The 23486-nt window shown below is 48.2% G+C and overlaps 2 protein-coding genes across 4 annotated transcripts; one reads left to right on the forward strand and one right to left on the reverse strand.

Moving 5' to 3' along the window:
• The first annotated feature begins 930 nt into the window (after positions 1 to 930).
• On the forward strand, positions 931 to 9651 carry NAGA (alpha-N-acetylgalactosaminidase). 3 transcript variants are annotated; one of them, XM_060113155.1, is made up of 10 exons: positions 931 to 1035; positions 1459 to 1550; positions 2362 to 2497; positions 3046 to 3217; positions 4044 to 4221; positions 4548 to 4642; positions 5402 to 5563; positions 7126 to 7323; positions 8419 to 8562; positions 9020 to 9651. In XM_060113155.1, the coding sequence occupies exons 2-10, from the start codon at positions 1535 to 1537 to the stop codon at positions 9152 to 9154; spliced, it is 1236 nt and encodes a 411-aa protein (XP_059969138.1). In that variant the 5' UTR covers positions 931 to 1035; positions 1459 to 1534; the 3' UTR covers positions 9155 to 9651. The 3 variants fall into 3 exon arrangements, with proteins under 3 accessions (XP_059969138.1, XP_059969140.1, XP_059969139.1); XM_060113157.1 differs by lacking the exon at positions 9020 to 9651 and adding an exon at positions 8805 to 9003; XM_060113156.1 differs by having other exon boundaries at positions 944 to 1035; positions 1466 to 1550.
• A 12774-nt stretch (positions 9652 to 22425) lies between these two features.
• Positions 22426 to 22689, reverse strand: LOC132499559 (ATP synthase subunit f, mitochondrial-like). The gene has a single exon (XM_060114210.1). It carries the CDS (start codon positions 22687 to 22689, stop codon positions 22426 to 22428), a length of 264 nt encoding a protein of 87 aa, XP_059970193.1.
• Positions 22690 to 23486: the final 797 nt, after the last annotated feature.

Here is a 23486-nt window from a genome sequence, read left to right on the forward strand (position 1 = left end):
TAGAGAGGTTGGCTGCAGGGAGTGAGGGAAAGAGGAGGCAAGGAGGACTGCAACGTTTTGGCCTGAGCACCTGGAAGGAGAGTTGCCATTACCTGAGACATGGAAGCGGCAGGTGTCTGGGGCCAGTTATATCTGAGATGCCCAGTGATCATCCAAGTGAAGGTGCTAAGAATAAAGTGCTTGGTTCCGAGCGGTTGCTCAATAAGTATTTGATGAATGAAAGAGGAAGGAATATGCAAAGTGCCTGGATAAGAATAATGGGTGGTCCAAGTGTCAGGTAGGGAAGAAGAGTCTCCTGGCTTTGAAAGAACTGTGTCCTCCACCTGGTTTGCTTTTTCCCACCCATCCTCCTCGTGGTGCCTATTCATCTAGCCACTACTGGCTTTTTTTTTTTTTTTTTTTTGTGCGGTATCCGGGCCTCTCACTGTTGTGGCCTCTCCCGTTGCGGAGCACAGGCTCCGGCGGCGCAGGCTCAGTGGCCATGGCTCACGGGCCCAGCCGCTCTGCGGCATGTGGGATCTTCCCGGATCGGGGCACGAACCCGTGTCCCCTGCATCGGCAGGCAGACTCTCAACCACTGCGCCACCAGGGAAGCCCGCCACTACTGTTTTTGAGCGGCTTACTACGGGTCCTGCTTCAGGGCATTCTTCCATTTTTCTTAAAAAGGCCCTCAGCAGGTATTCACGCCACAGCTATTTATTGAGCATCATCTACAGTGCACTATCCTTGCCTTCAGGGAACCCAACAGAGGTGAAAGGACTAGCTTCACGTGAAGCCTCGGTTGGCTCGTGCCTGCCTCGGGGGCGCGCAGAGCCGGAGCTCGAAGGAGGTGGGGCTTTGGGAGGTTCCGAGGGCTTACTGGGCCGGTAGAGGGCGGGGCAGGACGTTGCTAGGGGGATTCTGTTAGGTCCTCCGGGGAAGGTTAGCCGCAGTGAGGCCCCGCCCTTCTGGTACGCCGGAAGCGAATCAGGTGACTGCGGTGGTGGCTGGTTCCAGAGACCGAAGCAGGCGGCAGTTCCGCGGGAGTTGGAAGGGGTGAGTGTCAAATGTGGACGACTCTGGTTGGGGTCCCCGTGCTGGGCCGCTGGGCCTGCGGTCTTTGGGGACGGGGGGCGGCAACCCAGACCTGTAGGGAATACGGAGCCTGGTTCCGGCCCGCCGCTTCCGTTCTTCCTGGGCGTCCTCGAGCCTGTCGCTGCCTCTTCTCTGACCCCAGTCTGGCAGAGGGCCGCCCTTGGGCGCTCGGGGTTCCCAGCAGTGCAGAAGGGGTGCGGTCTAACGTCCAAGATACCTTGTTTAGTATTTCCTCAGGAAGAACCCAGGATCGGGGAAGTGATGGCTTGTTGGGGGGGAGCTGTGAGAGGGCTTGGGGACCCAGAGTGGGATCCACACCCAAGGTTAAGGGCGGCAGGGCTAGCCAGGCAGTAGTGACCCCAGTGCTTTTCTAACGTTTCTTAGCTTCCAGAGCCCAACATATAGAGCTGGTCAAAGCAGAGCAGATCTGGTCAGGTCCTGAGACGCTGAGTCCAGAGCGATGTTGCTGAAGACAGGTACCTACACGGACGGGGGTGGCTTTGGGAGGGTAGGTGACCAGTTGGGGGTGTGAGCTACCTGGAGGAAGTTCCAGTCCTGTGGTGTCTGGGCCTCCTTCCCTGATGTGGGTATGTGGGGAGACATGTTCCTCTCTTATTCTTGGAAGTGGGCCAGGAAAGGAGGAGGTGCTCCCCACCTAGGAATCAGTTCCCCTCCAAAGAGGCCTCTTCCTTGCTCACCCCCTCTACCCCAAAGCACAGAGGCCCTATCTGATTAACATCAACATGTAATGAGAACAGCCCTGTAAAGTCAGTACAGTGATTCCATCTTGCAGATAAAGAAACTGAGGCCCTAGAGGGAAAGTGAGCTGGCTGGGTGCAGGTCCAACCAGCTGGCCTCTTAAGCCCTTCTGAAGCCTCTTGGGTGTCTGTGGAGAACAAAGAGCCCTGGATGGGATTCAGGAGACCTGGAGTCTGGCTACAGTGTGCTGTCAAGTTCTGTGTGAATGGAGTGGGGGGAGCTGGTCAGGGTGTAGAAAGGATATGACCTCAGGTGTTAGTTTCTGATAATTCCAGCACTGCTGTGGTAACAGCAAAGTGGGAATCCGGGCCTCAAACACATTGCCCCACCCCAGGCACCGTCCGCCCACCCACAGCACTCCTGGAGCCAGGAGTTGCAGGAAGAGCCCATTCCACCTTAAGCATGAGAGTCTAGTTCCCCTAATGTGCAGGCCAGCAGCCTCTGCAGGGCTGGGCAGCATGTGGATGGGGTGGGGTGAGGGCTGGAGCTACAGGAGCCACCCACAGTTATCCTTCCAACCCCCTGCAGTGCTCTTGCTGGCCTTGGTGGCCCAGGTGCTGGTTCTGGAGAACGGGCTCATGCGGAAGCCACCCATGGGCTGGCTGGCCTGGGAACGCTTCCGCTGCAACACTGACTGTAACGAGGACCCAAAGAACTGCATCAGGTGAGTAAGGTCTGCACCACCCAACAGGCTTGCCTAGGGCCCTCACAGAGTGGGATCAGCGAGTGGGGGTCAGCTAGGAAAGAGGGCAGGGTTAGAGCCCCCCATCCCAGAGAGAAAGCAACCAGAGGTGACTTTTGAGACCTCTGACACTCAGCTTCATGACCAGCTTGGGGCCTCTGTGGTGACCTCAGGCCTGTGGGGCAGGGACCCTGTGGTGGACGCAGCCCCTGAGATAATGGAAAGGAGGTAACAGTTAAGAGCCAGGCCAGACCCCGCGTGCTTCCCACTGGCCCGGTCCTGCTTCTTGGCTTGGGGGCCATGTCACTCCTCTGGCTCCACCGTGCTCACGGCTCATGACATAATCCTTGGTACCCCTCACACTTGTTACCTGGCTTAGTCTTCGGCTGACAGCAAGGCCATGGAACTTGTAGGCTGGATTCACACTCAGAGCATCTAAGAAGTTTGAAAAGCTCTGAGGAAGGGGTGGTGGGGTTAAGGTTAGGCCCGTGCTGGGCCACTGAGCAGCCCTGTCCCCTACCCCTCGCCAGTGAGCGGCTCTTCATGGAGATGGCTGACCGGCTGGCACAGGATGGATGGCGGGACCTGGGCTACGAATACCTTAACATCGATGACTGCTGGATTGGTGGACGTGATGCCAAAGGCAACCTGGTGCCTGATCCCAAGCGCTTCCCCAACGGCATGGCCTTCCTGGCTGACTACGTGAGCCCCACCCCAGCCCTGCCCCTTGGCCTGTGGGCCAGACCGGTCTTTCCACCCCATCCTACTTAGGGCTCATTTCTATAATCCCTGCTTGAGAACTCACAGTCTGGTGGAAGAAATAGATACATGGACAGGTAGTTTTGACCCAGTGTAGTGGGTGAGAGCAAGGAAGGACATCTTATTCAGCCTGGGATTTCAGGAAGGTTCTCCGGAGGAAGCAATTCTTGAGCTGATACCAGAGAGATGGCATTCAAGGCAGAGGGAATGGCAGAAGCAAATGCCTAGAGGCCAGAAACAGCCCATGCAAGGTGTGTGTGTTGGAGGTAGGGGAAGTATCATGGTTGGCAGAGGCCAGGCCAGCAAGCTGAGACCCTTTCCTTTGGGCTTTAGGAAGTCATTGAAGGTTTTTATTTATTTATTATTTTTTAATTAATTAATTTATTTTTGGCTGCATTGGGTCTTTGTTGCTGTGCGCAGGCTTTCTCTAGTTGCGGTGAGCAGGGGCTACTCTTTGTTGGGTGTGCAGGCTTCTCATTGTGGTGGCTTCTCTTGTTGCAGAGCACGGGCTCTAGGCTCGTGAGCTTCAGTAGTTGTGGCATGCGGGCTCAGTAGTTGTGGCACATGGGCTTAGTTGCTCCGTGGCATGTGGGATCTTCCCGGACCAGGGCTTGAACCCGTGTCCCCTGCATTGGCAGGCAGATTCTTAACCACTGTGTCACCAGGGAAATCCCATCATTGAAGGTTTTAATGGGGCCTGGTCAGATGTGCCTGGGAGGTGCCTCCTTGAGGTCCTGCCTGAGCCCAGTGTGTTCTCAACCCCCCATAGGCTCATTCCCTGGGCCTGAAGCTGGGCATCTACGAGGACATGGGCAACTTCACCTGCATGGGTTACCCAGGCACCACGCTAGACAAGGTGGTCCAGGATGCTCAAACCTTCGCCAAGTGGAAAGTGGACATGCTGAAGCTGGATGGCTGCTTCTCAACCCCCGAGGAACGGGCCGAGGGTGGGTCCCACAGCTGGCTGGGGGCCATTAGGTAGACAGGGAGGGGTGGCCATGGAAGGCCCCGCAGTGCCCATCTGTCTGTATGGCCCCTAGGGGGTAGCGTCTCCCAGTTCCCCTCACCCAGGGCCTAGGGGGATCTTGGCTCCCAGGCTCCCTAAAGATGGGTTGGTACCATGCCCTACCTGGGAAGTGTTTGCAGCTCTGGGTACAGGGGAAGCACCTCCTTGAACCGTAGTTTCCTCCCATTTGGTGGGAGGTTTGGGCTGAGGCCCCAGATTTCATCTTGTGTCTCTTCATCCTAAAACGTGAGGGTTGGACTTCTCCAGGGTACCCCAAGATGGCTGCTGCCCTGAATGCCACAGGTCGCCCCATCGCCTTCTCCTGCAGTTGGCCAGCCTACGAAGGGGGCCTCCCCCCAGAGGTAAGCCATTCTGTGCACCCGCCTGGCAATGCTCCTCACACCCAGGCCTCCTTGCCTTCTGTGCAGTCAGGGCTCCTCTCATCATAGTTGCTCACGTGCTGATTTGCAGCTCTAGGAAAGGGTCATAAGTACCTGAGGGGGCCTGAGCCAGCCCAGGGTCTTAGAGGAGACACTTGTCAGGTGGGCTGAAGGGATGGGTATCCAAGGCATGGGAACCATATGTCATGTGCTGACACAGCACCCAACAAGCAGTCAGAATCCTGGGTTTTGCCGAGTGGGCTAGGAGATCCAGAAGTCTGGTGAGGCCAGGCAGGTGGGGCTTGGCCTCTGAAAGGCCTTGTGGGCATCTCACCAGGGACCCTTCAGCATGTAGGGTGCTAGAAAGGGTGGAATCAGACTTGCAGACCGGAGGGAGAACCCTGGCAGAGGGTGGGACTCACTGAGAGAACACGGGGGTGGGTGTGTGGTAGGGAAGGTTATGGGTACACCAGCCTGGGTCCATACCCTGGGCTTGGCCCCAGCTGGCGGGAGCGGGAGGGGTCGGCTTCTGGCACCAGTGCGCATGGAGAAGAGGCCGGGCAGCCCCAGAGCAGGGCCACTCCCTCCGAGGCCTTCCTCATCCTGAACACGCTCAAGGTCTGTTCTCTTCCCCCTTCCCTACCCTCTATGTCTCCTGCTGAGGCTCCCCAGCCCCTGTGCAGGGCTCCAGGCAGCAGAGTGTGACTCTGGTGTTGAACTCTGCTTTCCCCCCAAATCCAGGTGAACTACACTCTGCTGGCGGACATCTGCAACCTCTGGCGCAACTATGCCGACATCCAGGACTCCTGGAGGAGTGTGCTCTCCATCCTAGACTGGTTTGTGACCCACCAGGATATTCTGCAGCCGGTGGCAGGCCCTGGGCACTGGAACGACCCAGACATGGTACCAGCATGGAGGGGGATGGCCCAAGGCCCACTGCCTTATGCTGTCTTCCTGGACGCTCATTGCCAGGTTCTAGATCAGCATATCAGAAACGTGTCCTTGAACCAGCCATGCTGGACTTGCCTTGGGGGCTTACAGTTCTGTTCCCAGGGCCCCACCCCACCTCTTGGATCAGAATGTTCAGAGAGGGCCTGGGAATGCCCATTGTTAAGTCTTCCCAGGCGGTTCTGATGTGTCTTGAAACTTGAGAACTTGATCTGTAGTGACTCTTGTGTAAGACATTATTCCTCCGTAGGGCGAAGGTCACAGATAGTCCGCACTCTCTTGCCACCCCTCCCTAGACTCTTTGCCAGGTCTGCCTCTGACCCCTCTCTCAGTGCTCTGTAGTGTTACCCTCCACAGGCAGAACTGGCCTCTCATACCTACCTCACTCATAGCCCTGATCACTTAAATGTCTTTGCAATTTATCTTACAGTTTTATAGCTCTCTCTTCATTTAGTCAACGAGTATTTACTGTCAGTTATGATTATAATAATTATAAATACTAGGCCAGATGGAGAGGTGCCTGGAGAAACAGAAATTGACCTGCTTTAGAGTTCCAGCTCCAGCTCTGCCACTTACCTTGGGCACGTGACTTAATTTTTTCTGTGACTCAGCTTTGTCAATTGGAAAATGGAAATAATAGTAGCTGCTATATATATATAGGGTTGTTTTGAGGGTTAAAAGGATGACCCTTTATTTTTATTTTTTTTAAGGCCAGCACATGGCTGATGTTGCAAACAGGACTCAGCTCCCTGGGGTTGGGGGGAGCTGACCTTCATTGACCTACTCGGCACCAGGCCCAGGGCCAAGTCCTTTTTTAAAAATTATTTTATTTTATTTTTTGGCCATGCCACATGGCATGCGGGATCTTAGTTCCCCGACCAGGGATCAAACCCATTCCCCCTGCAGTGGGAGTGAGGAGTCCTAACTGCTGGACCACCAGGGAAGTCCCCAGAAGGATGACCCTTTAAATGCTTGGCATGGTTTGGCACATATACAGTGCTTAGTTAAATTGGTGTCACTAAGTACACAGCAGTGTTGAGTTAGCAGTAATCGTTTGTGTCCTGTTGGTGTATTGGTTGCCCTGGGGACAGGAGTGCCCGTTGGTGTAGTCAGCTGTCGTTAGGGCAGGTGGATGGCTAGTGGCAGGAGCAGAGACTCTGTCCAGGTCTGGTTTACTACCATCCTGGCTGTATTTCTTGACTTGCATATTCCAGTTTATAAACGCTTTTGGCAACAGGATCCATTGGATCCTCTGAACAACCTGTGACATGGTCAGAGCATATTATCACCCCCATATTCTCACCCCCATATTCTTGATGGAAGAAAAAACCTGAAGCTCTGAAAAGTGACTTGACCCACCCCAAGGCCACGCTGCTGGGGAATGGTGTTTGCAGAAGCAGGGCCCACACCTGGCCATCCTCCCCCATCTGTCTTCTCTTGCTACAAGTTTAGGGTTGGTCCCCACGCCCACCGCCCTGAAGAGGGCAGAGCTGAGCAATCCTCTTTTCTGCCCCCAGTTGCTCATTGGGAACTTTGGCCTCAGCTTCGAGCAAGCCCGGGCCCAGATGGCCCTGTGGACGGTGCTGGCGGCCCCCCTCTTCATGTCCACGGACCTGCGTACCATCTCCGCCCAGAACATGGACATTCTGCAGAATCCACTCATGATCAAAATCAACCAGGATCCCTTAGGCATCCAAGGACGCAGGATTCTCAAGGTACTGCGGGTGTGGGAGCAAGGAAGGGAGGCTGAGAGACTGGGCTCCCCTGGAAACAAGTCTGCAGTCCAGAGGTTCAGGGGTCGGGACTGGGCCTCTGAAATCCGCTCAATCCCTCCTAGTTGAAGTCTCTACTGGGATCGACTGTCCCTCACTTACCTGGGTAAGAGCAGGGCCAGAGCGCAGGACAGTTCGTGGGATTTGGGGAAAGGAGACATCACCACAAGTGCACACGGGATCAGTGTGGCCCCTCGGTTTGGAACTACGAGACTTCTGCACAAGTCTGTGATGGCTGGCAGAGAATTAGGGCTTGCCCTCAGAGTTTAGGAGTTGTTTGAGCCATGGAGTACAACTACTACTAGTACTAGTGTATACTAGTTGTTGAGCACCTACTGTGTGCTAGACATTCTAGATACATTTTCTCAGAAGGTCGATGCTCCTTCCGTTTTACAAATGAGGAAACTTAGACTTGAAGAGTCTCAGTAACTTTATACCAAGGCCACACAATTGGTAAGTGGTACAACAGGACTAGATGCCAATAGTGTGACGTCAAAGCTTGTGCTCGTTGCCCAGATCCTTGCCTCTCTAGTAAAAGGAAATCTACACCAATATAGAAGGCACCTGCTGAACTGGTGATGCCGAGAGGTGATAACTAATCCTGCCAGGGGGGCTGATGGTGGAGCCAGGCCCAGGGGCCTTCTGGAGGCTGTGGCTTCACCCTCCTGGCTGCTCAGGGCAGAGCTCATCGTTCTAACTGGACGGTGCCCTCCAGTCCAGTGCCAGGGGCTGTCCACGTCTGTCTCTCCCGTTATCCTGTAAGCTCTCTGAGGCAGGACCCCATGCAGCATTTATCTGTGTCCTGGCGTGGGGCCTGGCACAGAGTAAGTGTCGGGGAGTGTCTGCTGAGTCAGGGAAGGAAGAAAGGAAGGTGGAGTTAGACGAGTTGGGTGCTGAAGGGCTGTGGTTTCCCCTCCAAGCTTCTGCCTGACCCGGAACTGTGGGCTGGCGAGACCCAGAGCTCAAGGGCGGGTTGGGAAGGGAGCTTCAGGGCCTGCTGAGCAGGGACCCCAGCCAGTAGCCATCTTCTGCGCCCAGGAGAAATCCCACATTGAAGTGTATGTGCGGCCCCTGGCCAATGAGGCCAGCGCCATAGTCTTCTTCAGCCGCAGGACAGATATGCCGTATCACTACCAGACCTCCCTCGCCCAGCTGAACTTCACCAGCTCCAAGGTGTATGAGGTGAGTGCCCTGCTACCTGCAGCGCTTTGGGTTTCCCTGAGGGTGTTGCTGGGTCCTCACTCACATGGGCCCCTTCACTCACACACCGTCCCCTAAGCTGTGGGCCTTGGGTCCTCTGGCTGGTGCTGTGCTCTGCACTGGTGTTTTCAAGCTACACAAACGAACTACTGTGTGTAAGTGAGTCCCGTCAGCCCCCGAGGCCGCGTGTTTCCCCTCTTCCGTCTTGTTGGCACATTTCTCAGGTTCTTGGTGGCTGGGCCCTCACCACTGCCAGTACTTGGGCATCTGTTGGCTTTGCCAGAGGGTAAGTGATGGGGACTCAGGCTCCCACTTCTGTAGGGCATACTGGAGGCTCAACACAGGCCAAAGTCCAGGCTCTTACATCCCCTGGAGTGTGGGGGGGGTTGTCCTGTGCAGCCATTCTTAGGGTGGCACAGTGCTGTCCTCCCCACTGCAGGCCCAGAACGTCTACACGGGTGACATCATCAGTGGCCTCCGGGATAAAACCAACTTCACATTGATCATCAACCCTTCCGGGGTGGTGATGTGGTACCTGTATCCTATCAGGAAGCTGGGGACGCCCCAGCAGTGAGGAGCTGGGACGTGTGACAGGCTGTGGCAGCACCACTGAGCCCAGACCACGGAGGTTCCACGTGCTGAGGGCCAGTAGGTGGGGTCTTCTGCTACCCATCAGACCCAAAGTGCAATCTCAGGGCCAGGTTCTACGCGCTGCATAAGTGTGAACTCTCTTGGGAACTTGCCTTGGGGAGACTTCCTGTGGCCCTTCTGGCCTCTACCTCATCTGTTCAGCCCCACGGACGTTGCTGAACAACTCGGCCAGCCTCCTCAGCCCCCACAGGCAGAGGCACCGATACGTGTCAGGATTCTAGCCTCTGACCTTCTTTTTACTGACTCTGAAATCAGGATTTGGAATTTTCTTAAAATTAGGAGTGGAGCTCTGACCTCTTGTCGGGAAGTCCCATGAATTATGTGATCGACTTTGCTGCCCGGAGAAGGCCTTACAGGCTGACACTGCCTGGGAGTGACCTTGGTTCCTTCGGGTCACCAATAAAGCTGTTCTTTAGTCAAGTAGTTGTAATATGGACCTGGGGCCATGGGCTGATCAGGTAGGGACCCTGGGTGGCACTACACAAGGTGCTGGTTTCAGATTTCACCTCACATGGAAGATGTGTGGCCTCTTCTGGCCCCTCATTGCACAGTGACCTGCAGGTTGTACTTCCGGCCATGCCAGGCCTGCCTCCCGCCCCAGTCGTCCCTGCTGTGCCCAGCATCGTGGTGGTGGTAACAGCACAGTGAGGCGGGCTAGTGATGGTCCCAGGCCCTCTTCCCCACCCCATTCAGATGTTACAGGGTCTGCCAGCCGCTACCCGCACGCAGCAGCCCCTCTGTTGCACAGTGAAAGGCCCTTGATCTGCTAAGGAAAGTTGCGTTACTGTCTTCAGCCTCTTTCAGCTCCTCTCCCTCTTTCTGACAGGGCTTCACTCACTGACGCTCCTGGGCTGGGTGCAGCCGAGGGCAGTCAGCTCTGCCTTTCTCCCACAGGGCTTGTGTAGCTTGTCCTCTGCCCACCAGGGCCCCCAGCTCCTCCCTTAGTTTCTCCTCTCCTAACCTGTCTGCAGAGGAGTTTCAAATCCCTCAGCTACGTCCAAAGAAAGGTCCAGGGGCTCTTTGTGTCTTAAAATATATATCCTGCTCCTCCTCCTAGGGCAAGGGATATTAAGGTAAAGAATGGCAGGTTCTTGACTGCCTTCCTTTGGTTCCCATTTCCCAAGCCCTCTTTTTAGCTAAGGCCTCAGGGCACCTGTCTTCCCTAGTGGCTCTTGTTCCCCTTTGGAAAGCTGGCAGCAGACCAGGGTAGGTAAGTTCTCCTTGTGCTTTGAATGTGGGAGCACCCAGTGTCTCAGGCTTTGCATGGTCCTGCCGTGTGGGAACTCTTCTGGGTGGAGCTCCCATGTTCCCTCCCTCAGGGTTTAAGGTCGTTGTATTTGGAGTATGTTATAAAGAACTCACAAATGTACATTTTATAGTGTAATTTAAGATTTCTGGAGCTTCAGTGATTGAGTCTGGGGTCATCAGAGGAAGCTCCGTTTCCCCAGTTGGTGTCTTGAGGCTGTGGGTCACTTAGGAGGACAGAAGCCTACCTCATCCCAGGCCTCTGCCCTTTGAGGTCTGCCACCCTATGCATAGCTCCAGCTTCGAGTCTTGGTCATAGTGCTGTTCAAGCCAAGTGGAATGGTTTTGGGCAGGAACACTTCTTTTGCTAGCCCCAGGAAAGAAATCTTTTCCACCCCCCTGGGATGTGGTGGAGACCACCAGACTTGGGAGTTGGGGCCAAGGACCAGCATGGATTTGACCAGTCAGTTCCTTTGCCTTCCAGACACAGAGATAGTTACATGTCTTTACTTGCTGTATAACTTTATCCTGAGGGTACCTGACTGGTTCTATCACGTTAGCCTTTATTCTCTTAATGCACACTCTATCTTCCACGACATTGTTTTACTCCCTTCCGCCCAAGGCCAGTATGGGACTAAATTAATTTTTCCCAGTTCAGGGCAGCCTTGTCTGGACCCAAGGTACCCCTTCTGTTTTTTTTTTAAATTTTATTATAGAAATTTTTGAACATAAAAATAAAATGGTAAGTGAACCTCCATGTACCCATCACCCAGATCCAACAACCATCAACATGTGCCATTATTTCATATCTCTCGTCCCACACATACTTTTGCATGTAAGCTGGAGTATTTGAGAGCAAATCAAAGAAAACTGTAACCACCACTATGTAGCTCTAACAGATAATAGGGTCTTGAATATACAATTTTCTTATCCAACAAAATAAAATTTTTAATCTGATAACTGGTCTGTGTTCAGTTTTTGCCAGTTGTGTTGGGTTTTTGTTTGTTTCTGTTTTGTTTGTTGTTTTGCTTGTTTGTTTGTTTGGCTGCACCCTACAGCTTGCGGGATCTCAGTTCTCAGACCAGGGACTGAACCGAGGCCACAGCAGTGAAAGTCTGGAATCCTCACCCATGTGGCCACATGGTGGGGACACACATGTGTCCCCATAACAACTGGTGGGGACTCCCACCAGTTGTTTCAAAAATATTTTTCCATAGTTTATTTGAATCAAAATCCAAGCAAAGGGTCAACAAAAATGGTCCCGTAAGAACCACCGAAAGTTTGCTCTCTCTAAGACCAATGAAAAGTCTGCCATATATAATCAGAATCAACTTTAAACTCTGGAAATTAACCAAAGGCTTTTAGTAACCCAGAGAGTGTTCAGTCAAGAAAGACAGTAGAATCTTGGTAAGAACAGAAAGCTTTTTAGAGTTTTTAACTTACCCTAGTACCAGATTTTAAGTCAGCTATTTAAAATACATTCAAAGAGCTAAAGGAAACCATGTCTAAAGAACTAGAGGAGATAAGAATGGTGTCTCACCAGATAGAGAATATCAGTAAAGAGACAACTAATAGAAAGGAACCAAATAGAAATTCTAGAGTTGAAAAGTACAATAACTGAGAGAAAAATTTCACTAGAGGGGCTCAGCAGACATGACCAAGCAGAAAAAAATCAGCAAATTTGAAGATAGGTCCGTTGAAATTAACCTATCCAAGGAATAGAAAGGAAAATGAAGAAAAATTAACAGAGGCTCAGAGACCTATGACACACCATGCAGCATAGACATAAGGGGACGAGAAAGGGCAGAAAGAATATTTGAAGAAATGATGGCTCAAAACTTTGCATATTTGATGACAAATACTAATGTATACATAAATAAAGCTCAACAAACTACCAGTAGGATAAAGTCAAAGAGATCCATACCTAGACACATCATAATCAAACTCTCAGAAGACAAAGGGAGAATTTTGAAAGCAAGACAAGTGACTCATCACATACAAGGGAATATACTTTGAGATGAATGAAAACAAGTACATAACACCAAAAATACTAAAACAGAACATACCAAAACTTATGGAGTCAAAGTAGTGGCCAGAGGGAAATTAATAGCTGTGATTTGACTATATTAAAAAGAGTGAAAAGACAACCCACACAATGGGAGAAAATATCTGCAATTCATATATCTGATAAGGGACTTGTATTTAAAATATATAAGTAACTCGTAACTCAGTAAAAAGACAACCTAATTTTAAACTGGGCAAAGGATCTGAATAGACATTTTTCCAAGGAAGATATGCAAATGGCCAATGTTCAACATCACTAACCATTAGGGAAATGCAAATAAAAACAACTGAGATACCACTTCACACCCAAAAGGGTGGCTAGAAGAGTCAGATAATAGTGTTAGCAAGGATGTGGAGAAATTGGAACCCTCATATATGCTGCTGGTAGGAATGTAAAACTGGTACAGCTACTGTGGGAAATGGTCTGGCAATTCCTCAAATGGTTAAGCAGAGTTACCACATCACCCAGCAGTTCCACATCTAGGTATGTACCCAAAAAAAGTGAAAACGTGTCTACACAAAACCTTATATACAAATGTTGATAGCATTGTTCATAACAGCCAAAAAGTGGAAACAACCTAAATGTCCTCCAACTGATTAATGAATAAACAAAATGGTTAACCATACAATGGAATATTATTCAGCCACAAAAGTAAAGAACTGACACATGAGGATATTAGGCTAAGTGAAATAAGCCAGTCACAAAAAGACAAATACTATATGATTCCATTTATATGAGCTATCTAAAGTAGTCTATAGAAACAGAAAGTAGGATGATAGTTGGCAGGGGTTTGGGGGGGGAAATGGGAGTTCGGTGGGTTTAGTGTTTCAGTTTTGTGAAATGAAAACGTTCTAGAGATCCATTGCACGACAATGTGATAATGTGATTATAGTTAACAGTACTGCAGTGTACACTTACAAATGGTTACGAAGATAAACTGTGGTTTTTTTTTTTACTATATATATATATAGTAAAAAACTATATCTATCTATCATCTATCTATCTATATCTATATCTATATCTATATCTATATCTATCTATCTATATATCTCCATCCCTGAGAGTGAAGCAGAAGATGCCCAGCATTTTAGGGATGGTGGCCGTGAACAAGTCCAGGTCAATAAGAGGCCAACATGGCTAGAATACAGTACCTGAGCTCATGGAGAATACGCTCAGTCTGGATTACAGGCAGCAGCATTCCTCAGGAAAGCAACAGTATACACAAAAAGGGGAATCCAATCCAGACGTGCACATCTTCCAGCCCTGGGATGCCCAAGAGAAGGAATGAAGGATAGAATTGGGTGTCATTAGGAATGGACATCTTCTCTACCACTACTGGTGATTGTGTGTATCAGATATATCAGAGTCAGATGTCAGCTTCCCATTAATGATTCTTGCTCTATTTCCTTCTTTTTCCAGACTCCTGGTAAAATGCAGTACAATCTTGTAATATTCCCTTTCTCCCATTCAATGTTATCCAAACTTTTCTGCCGTCTTTACCCAATCAGATGGCTCCAGGAATAGAACCATCCTCACTCTTTCCCAGATCATTCCCATCCATGAAAGGGTGAACAAGAAGAGAGGGAAGAAGACTATCATCTGTCAGTTGGATATTCAGGGTAAAGAGTAAGAATTTTTCAAGCGGGGTGATATCAGCAACATGGCTGAATAAGATAGCCTTCACATACCCCTGCACTCAACAACAGTTTGGCATCCATCCACAGACAGAAGTGCCTTGTAGCACCTGTGGGATCCAGCACCATGTGTCAAGAGACCCAGGAGAAGTCTTACCCACCCGTGCATCAGGTAATAGGCATGCGGACCTCGGTCCTGGCTGTAGACCCTGCAGCGGCCTGTGAACTGGCTCCAGCCCCTCTCAGCCACAGTGTTGGAGACCCTGGAGAACAATGCCTTAGACAATCACCCACAGACGAACAAGCTTTTGTGGAAGTCCAGGTTTCCAGTGGAGAAGTTCCAGCACACCACTGGAGAAAGAAAATAGAGGTTTGGACACATTGGAGAGGAAAAGAGGAAGAGTTTGATTTTACCCACATCCCCCCTCCCCCAAGGCAGCACAGCTCAGTACCGGGTGAGACGTTCTTGGCCGTTGATTTCTCCCACAGGGGAAAGTGAAGCATGCCAGTGCGCACCTCACTTCCCCAGCTGTGTGGGGCATTGCCAAAGAGGCACATTCCTCTCTCACTCCATCCAGAGTACAGAGTCGTGAGCTGGCTGATGCAGGGGTGGGAAAAGGCTGGGTGAGTGGCACATAGGGCTCTCGGAGGGCATTAAGGGATGCAGATCCTACTAACTGTGCTGCAGACTCCAAGGAGCCTGCCCAGGAGCTGCTGGGGACACGTTGCTTGCAGATCCCCCACCTGGCCTGTAGGCACCCCCAGTCCTCCGTGTGCCTCACCCACTCACACCCCTACCCGTGGCCAGCTCTCTGTGCACACTCCTGGTGGTGGTGAGAGTGAGCTTTGGCAGACGGCTTGTGAGCATATGTAGAAAGCCAGCCTGAGTCTGCAGGCGAGGGAGAGACCACACACTTGAGCTTTAGCTCAGCCCCTGGGAAAACAAAAGGGAGGCTGTCAGCTCCTGGCCTGGTGTGTTGCAGGATCAAGAGAAGGCAAACAAGCTTAAGAATTCTGCCTCAAGAGGGAGAAAGAAGCATGGTGGAGGTGTATCCACAGATGGTCTGAGAAAGCCTCAGAATCTCTAGCAGGACTGATGGTAGGGATTTCTGTCCCAAAGTCAGGTAGTGAAAACTGGAGAAGGTGCCCGCCACTGCAAGTGTGAAGACAAAAATGTGAGACTCCAAGGAACGTGAAAAACTAAGGAAACATGACACTACCAAAGGATAACAATAATCTTCTAGAAACTGACCTCAAAGACATGGAGATCTGCAGTTTACCTGATAAAGAATTCAAAATAGCTGTTTTAAGGAAGTTCGAGCTACAAGAAAACACAGAAAGGCAATTCAACAAAATCAGGAAAATTATACATGAATAAAATGAGAAGTTTAACAAAGAGATAAATCATTTAAAAAAAGAACCACACAGAAATTTTGGAGCTGAAGAATACAATGAATGAAATGAAAACTGCAATAGAGAGCATCAATGACCAGCAGAATGGAGCAATCAGGAGAAAAAAAATCTGTGAATTCAAAAACAGGAACTTTAAAATTACCCAGTCAGAGGATAACAAAGGAAAAAGAATAAAAAAGAATTAAGACTACAGTAATCAAGACAATATGGTACTGGCACAAAAACAGAAATACAGATCAATGGAACATGATAGAAAGCCCAGATATAAATCCATGCACCTATGGTCAACTAATCTATGACAAAGGAGGCAAGGATATACAATGGAGAAAAGACAGTCTCTTCAATAAGTGGTGCTGGGAAAACTGGACAGCTACATGTAAAAGAATGAAATTAGAACACTACCTAACACTATGCACAAAAATAAACTAAAAATGGATTAAAGACCTAAATGTAAGACCGGACACTGTAAAACTCTTAGAGGAAAACATAGGAAGAACTCTCCATGACATAAATCACAGCAAGATCTTTTTTGACCCACCTCCTAAAGTAATGAAAATTAAAACAAAAATAAACAAATGGGACCTAATGAAACTTAAAAGCTTTTGCAAAGCAAAGGAAACTATAAACAAGATGAAAAGATAACCCTCAGAATGGGAGAAAATATTTGCATACGAATCAACAGACAAAGGATTAATCTCCAAAATATATAAACAGCTCATGCAGCTCAGTATTAAAAAAACAAACAACCCAATCCAAAAATGGGCAGAAGACCTAAATAGACATTTCTCCAAAGAAGACCTACAGATGGCCAAGAAGCACATGAAAAGCTGCTCAACAGCACTAATTATTAGAGAAATGCAACTCAAAACTACAATGAGATATCACCTCACACCAGTTAGAATGGGCATCATCAGAAAATCTACAAACAACAAATGCTGGAGAGGGTGTGGAGAAAAGGGAACCCTCTTGCACTGTTGGTGGGAAGGTAAATTGATACAGCCACTATGGGGAACAGTATGGAGGTTCCTTAAAAAACTAAAAATAGAATTACCATATGACCCAGCAATTCCACTACTGGGCATATACCCAGAGAAAAACATAATTCAAAAAGACACTTGCACCCCAATGTTCATTGCAGCACTCTTTACAATAGCCAGGTCATGGAAGCAACCTAAATGCCCATCGACAGATGAATGGATAAAGAAGATGTGGTACATATATACAATGGAATATTACTCAGCCATAAAAAGGAACGAAATTGGGTCATTTGTAGAGACGTGGATGGACCTAGAGACTGTTACAGAGTGAAGTAAGTCAGAAAGAGAAAAACAAATATCGTATATTAACGCATATATGTGGAATCTAGAAAAATGGTACAGATGAACCAGTTTGCAAGGCAGAAATAGAGATACAGACATAGAGAACAAATGCATGGACACCAAGGGGGGAAAGCTGGCGGCAGGGGAGGTGGTGGTGGGATGAACTGGGAGATTGGGATTGACATATATACACTAATATATATATAATAGATAACTAATAAGAACCTGCTATATAAAAAAAATAAAATTCAAAAAAAAGAATTAAGAAAGCCTATATGATCTATAGGATACCATCAAAAGAAGCAATCTGCAAATTATTGGAGTCCCAGAAGAATAGAGGGAGAAGGCAGAAATAATAGCTGAGAATTCCCAAATCTGGGGAGAGATATCAGTATCCAAGTTCATGAAGCTTATAACTCACTAAGCAAACCCAACTTCAAGAGATCTTCTCCAAGATACATTATGATAAAAAGTGTCAAAAATCAAAGACAAAGAAAAACTATTAGAGGCAGCAAGAGAAAAGAAGCTTGTAACTTACCAGGGAATCCCCATAAGGATATCAGTGGATTTGTCCACAGAGAGCTTATAGGGCAGGAGAGAATGGGATGATATATTAAAAGTGCTAAAAGAATAAAACTGCCAACCAAGAATACTTTATCTGGCAAAGCTGTCCTTCAAAAATGAAGAAGAGATAAAGATCACCCCAGACAAAAGCTGAGGGAGTTCATTACCACTAGATGTGCCTTACAAGAAATGCTGAAAGGAGCTCTTCAAGCTGAAATGAAAGTATGCTAATTGGTGACATGAAAACATATGAAAATACATAACACACTGGTAAAGGTAAGTATATAGTCAAATCCAGAATACTCTGATACTGTAATACAGTAAGTCCCCTATATGTGAAACTTCAAGTTGTAAACTTTCAAAGATGCGAACGTGCATTCCCACATCCAGTCATGCAAGTTAGTTCATGTGTCTGGCGTACATTGTCACATGCATGCATCCTCTATAAGTGGTTGTGCTTTTGTGTACTTTGCTGTACAGTACTGTATAGAGTACAGTGGTACAGTATCATTATTTCAAGCCCAGGATGTCTGGAAGCAAGCATAAAAGCAGTGGTGATGTAGCTGGTACTGCTAAGAAGCACCAAGCGATAACGATGGAAACAAAAATGAAAATAATTGAGAGAGTGGAGCGACAAGAGGAAGAAGTAACTGAAGAACTGAAGAGATTCACGATGCAGGAAATAGCAAGGGGATTTTCTTTATTTGAGGAGGCACTGTTAGTTTTTGAGGCACAGGACCCGAATGTAGAACAGTACATGAAGGTTGCAGCAACTGTTCAGAATGCAATTCAGTGCTACCGTGTTATCTATGACGAGAAAAAAAAGAGCTACTACCCAGACATAACTGGATTGTCTTTTCAGGAGGGTAGACAGAATTGAATCCAGCAAGGAACCAGAACCTGTCCCATCAACGTCAGGCATGAGTGAAATTGCAGCTTGCCCTCCGTCTCCTGTTGCTGGTGATCCTTCAGCTCTACCATCTCCCACCTCCTCTCCCTCCTCCAGTCAGTGACTCTTCTTGCCTGTTCACTTGATGCCAGCCCCTGTATGCCAGCTGTTGTACTGTACTACTGTACTTTTCAAAGTACCGTACTGTAAGATTAAAACTGTTTATTTTTTGTGTTTGTTTGCTTTTTATGTATTACTTGTGTGAAAAGTATTATAAACCTATTACAGTACAGTACTACGTAGCCGATTGTGTTAGTTGGGTCCCTAGGCTAACTCTGTTGGACTTATGAACAAATTGGACTTATGAACGTGCTCTGGAACGGAACTTGTTCATATGTAGGGGACTTACTGTATGGTGGTGTGTTAACCACTTAACTCTAGTATAAAAGCTAAAGAACAAAAGTATTAAAAAATTATAGCTACAATAATTTGCTAATGAATTCACAATATAAAAAGAGGTGAATTGTGACATTAAAAACATAAAGGGAGAGAGAGTAAAAAGGTAGAGTTTTTGTATGCAATAGAGTGAAGTTGTTATCAGCATAAAATAAACTGTTGTATCTAGAAGGTCTTTATGTAAACCTCATGGTAACCACAAAGCAAAAACCTACAGTGATACACGAAAGATAAAGAGGAGAGAAACAGCGCCTACCACTAAAGAAAATCATCAATTCGCAAAGGAAGGCAGCAAGAGAGGGAGAAAGGAACGAGGGAACTATAAAACCACCAGAAAACAAAAAGATGGCATTAGTAAGTCCTTACCTATCAATAATTACTCTTTTTTTTTTTTTTTTTTTTGGCCAAGCCATGCAGCATGCAGGATCTTAGTTCCCCAACCAGGGATCAAACTATGCCCCCTACAAAGGAAGCATGGAGTCTTTTTTTAAAAAATAAATTTATTTTACTTTATTTATTTGTTTTTGGTTGCATTGGGTCTTCGTTGCTGCACGCGGGCTTTTGTCTGGTTGCAGCAAGCAGGGGCTACTCTTCGTTGCGGTGCGCAGGCTACTCATTGTGGTAGCTTCTCTTGTTGTGGAGCATGGACTCTAGGCACGCAGCCTTCAGTAGTTGTGGCACGTGGGCTTAGTTGTTCTGTGGCATGTGGGATCTTCCCAGACCAGGGCTCGAACCTTTGTCCCCTGCCTTGGCAGGCAGATTCTTAACCACTGCGCTACCAGGGAAGCCTGAAGCATGGAGTCTTAACCACTGGACTGCCAGGGAATTCTCTCAATAAGTACTCTTGATGTAAATGGATTAAATTCTCTAATCAAAAGCTAGTTAGAGGGCTTCCCTGGTGGCGCAGTGGTTGAGAGTCCGCCTGCCAATGCAGGGGACATGGGTTCATGCCCCGGTCCTGGAAGATCCCACATGCCGTGGAGCGGCTGGGCCCGTGAGCCATGGCCGCTGAGCCTGCACATCCGGAGCCTGTGCTCCGCAACGGGAGAGGCCACAACAGTGAGAGGCCCGCGTACCACAAAAAAAAAAAAAAAAAAAAAAAAATTGGGGAGAGGTTTCGAATAGACATTTTTCCAAAGAAGACATACAAATGGCCAACAGGCACAGGAAAAGGTGCCCAACATCACCAGTCGTCAGGGAAATGCAAATCAAAACCACAATAAAATATCACCTCACACCTATAAGAATGGCCACTACCAAAAAGACAAGAAATAACAAGTGTTGGCAAGGACGCAGAGAAAAGGGAACCCTTCTGTACTGCTGGAGGGAATGCAAAGTAGTGCAGCCACCAGGGAGAACAGCATGGAGGTTCCTCAAAAAATCAAAGCTAAAACTACCATATAACCCAGCAGATCCACTTCCTGGCATTCATCCTGTCAAATACAAATTGGCACTTGTCATCTACCTCTACAAGGATTAAATAATGTGCTGCTGCATCTGCTGACTTTCAACACCCCCTGAAAGGAACTCAGGGTGGAGAGCAGAAATGAGGTTCTCTGTGCTCTGGGAAAACTGTCAGAACAGGTCTTCAGATAGTTAGGTATTTTCAGGAGCTGATTTTATGAGCCCAATTCTTATATCTCCTCATATCTAGTAAAGCACTAAAATCCTTCAGGGTGATGTCTGCTCCTCGTGACTAGCAGTAACCTTCTGCAAAAAGATATGTACTTGATTGCAGGTACTCCCCCTTCACCAAAATCACATATATAATGACCTCCCCCACTACCTCTTTGGAGCAGTTTCTCAGAGCTATCTGAAATGCTGTCTCCCAGGCTATAGTCCTCATTTTGCCCCAAATAAAATTTAACTTGCAACTCTCATGTTGTACATTTCTTCTTAAGTCAACAATCCAAAAGAAACAAAATCACTATCTTGAAAATATATCTGGGGCTTCCCTGGTGGCGCAGTGGTTGAGAATCCGCCTGCCAATGCAGGGGACACGGGTTCGAGCCCTGATCTGGGAAGATCCCACATGCCATGGAGCAACTAAGCCCATGCGCCACAACTACTGAGCCTGTGCTCTAGAGCCCACGAGCCACAACTACTGAGCCCGCATGCCACAACTACTGAAGCTCATGTGCCTAGAGCCCGTGCTCCGCAACAAGAGAAGCCACCACAATGAGAAGCCCACGCACCGCAATGAAGAGTAGCCCCTGCTCGCCGCAATTACAGAAAGCCCATGTGCAGCAACAAAGACCCAACACAGCCAAAAATAAATAAATAAATTTATTAAAAATAAAAAGAGGGGCCTCCCTGGTGGCGCAAGTGGTTGAGAGTCCGCCTGCCGATGCAGGGGATACGGGTTCGTGCCCCGGTCTGGGAGGATCCCATATGCCGCGGAGCGGCTGGGCCCGTGAGCCATGGCCGCTGAGCCTGCGCGTCCGGAGCCTGCGCGTCCGGAGCCTGTGCTCCGCAACGGGGGAGGCCACAACAGTGAGAGGCCCGCATACCGCAAAAAAAAAAAAAAATAAAAAAAAAAAATAAAATAAAATAAAATAAAAAGAAAAGAAAATATATCTGCACTCCAGTGTTCAGTGCAGCGCCATCTGCAATAGCCAAGACAAGGACACAACAAGAGTTCATCACGAGATGAATGGATTTTTAAAAAATGTGGCACATATACAATCAAACATTACTCAGTCGTAAAAAGAAGGAAATCCTCGGGCCTCCCTGGTGGCGCAGTGGTTGAGAGTCCGCCTGCCGATGCAGGGGATACGGGTTCGTGCCCCGGTCTGGGAGGATCCCATATGCCGCGGAGCGGCTGGGCCCGTGAGCCATGGCCGCTGGGCCTGCGCGTCCGGAGCCTGTGCTCCGCAACGGGGGAGGCCACAACAGTGAGAGGCCCGCATACCGCAAAAAGAAAAAAAAAAAAAAAAAAAAAAAAAAAAGAAGGAAATCCTGCCATTTGAGACAACATGGATGGATCTCGAGGGCATCACACTAAGTGAAGTCAGACAGAGAAAGACAAATACCAATACTGTATGATCTCATAGGTGAAATTTTTTTTAAAAATCAAAAACAAAAAAATGAAACTGAAGCCATAGATACAGAGAACAGATTGATGGTTGCCAGAGGCAGTGGGTGAAATGGGTGAAGGTGGTCAAAAGCTACAAATTTACAATTATAAAATAAATTAGTCATGGGTATGTAATGTACAGCATGGTGAGTATAGTTGATAATACTGTATTACATACTTGAAAGTTGCTAAGTGAGACTTTTTTTTTTTAACCAGTCATCTTTTTTTTTTTTTTTTTTGCGGTACGCGGGCCTCTCACTGTTGTGGCCTCTCCCGCTGCGGAGAACAGGCTCCAGACGCGCAGGCTCAGTGGCTGTGGCTCAGGGGCCCAGCTGCTCCGCGGCATGTGGGATCTTCCCGGACTGGGGCATGAACCCGTGTCCCCTGCGTCGGCAGGCGGACTCTCAACCACTGCGCCACCAGGGAAGCCCTAACCAGTCATCTTTTATTGGGTGTTAATTCTGCATCAGGATATGAAAGGATTCAGGGGTGCTGGGCAAAAGTCATGGTCAGGAACGCAGAGTGTGCCCTCTTCAGAGGTACTCATTTGGCTGCTCATGTTTAAGTTCCTTGTAAGAACTGCAGTAGCTGAAAAGCACATAAGCTGCCAGCAACATAGAAAGCCCTACAATGCCCCCTTTCTTCATGTTGAAATACTTGTTGTAATACCAGTAATAACCTCTTTGAAACGCTCCAGCAGTTCCTTTAAGGATGAAATCCCGCATTAGTATCCAGCTTGCCAGCTCCCTTAGTTTGACATTCAGGAGTTTCTTCTTCAGTGGTACAACTGATTCCATCTTGGAGTCCTGGCTGTCTGCCCCAATATCAACTTTTCCATGTTGAACAAAGTTTGAGGCATAAGTAAAGGTCTTCCGACATTCTTCATCTTCATAGGGTTTCTCACCACTATGAATTCTCTGATGCAGAAGAAGAGATGAATGTTTTCCAGTTATAAACGTTTTTCTATCACTGATTATTTTATAACTTGAATCCAAATCTGTACTCCAGTTTGTTTCTTCCCTCACAACCATCCTGGGTTCTTTTCCTTGCTCCAATAACACAATTATGTCTGGCTTAGAAATGGAATGCCCCAGTGAGACCAAGTTACTATAGTTCTCCATCATCACATTGCAGTACAACTTCTTCTGAACAAGGTCGAGAAATTCCCATTCATGCTGAAAGAACTCTATGGCCACATACTTGAATGTTATTGGTCCATGGGCCATGATTTTAGACCTGCAAGAGCTGATCAGTCCTCAGGGTTCCTTTACCAGAAAAACACAAGAGTCCAGAAAACCCAGACCATCCCTTGCCAGCTTGGGACTACCTCTGCACAGTCATTTCACAGCAACCTATGCTAGTTTCTCGCTTGGATGGAGGCCACTTACAGGCAGTTCCCAACAAGGAACATAGAAAAAGGCCCGAGGTGGAAGTCACCTCGTTAATTGTCTCAATCATTTTTTTTTTTTTTAGTATTTATCTATTTATTTATTTGGCTGTGCCAGGTCTTAGTTTTGGCATGCAGGATCTTTAGTTGTGGCATATGGGATCTTTAGTTGTGGCATGTGGGATTCAGTTCCCTGACCAGGGATCG

The sequence above is a fragment of the Mesoplodon densirostris genome, chromosome 11 (genome assembly GCF_025265405.1).
Source record: "Mesoplodon densirostris isolate mMesDen1 chromosome 11, mMesDen1 primary haplotype, whole genome shotgun sequence".
NCBI lineage: Eukaryota > Metazoa > Chordata > Mammalia > Artiodactyla > Ziphiidae > Mesoplodon > Mesoplodon densirostris.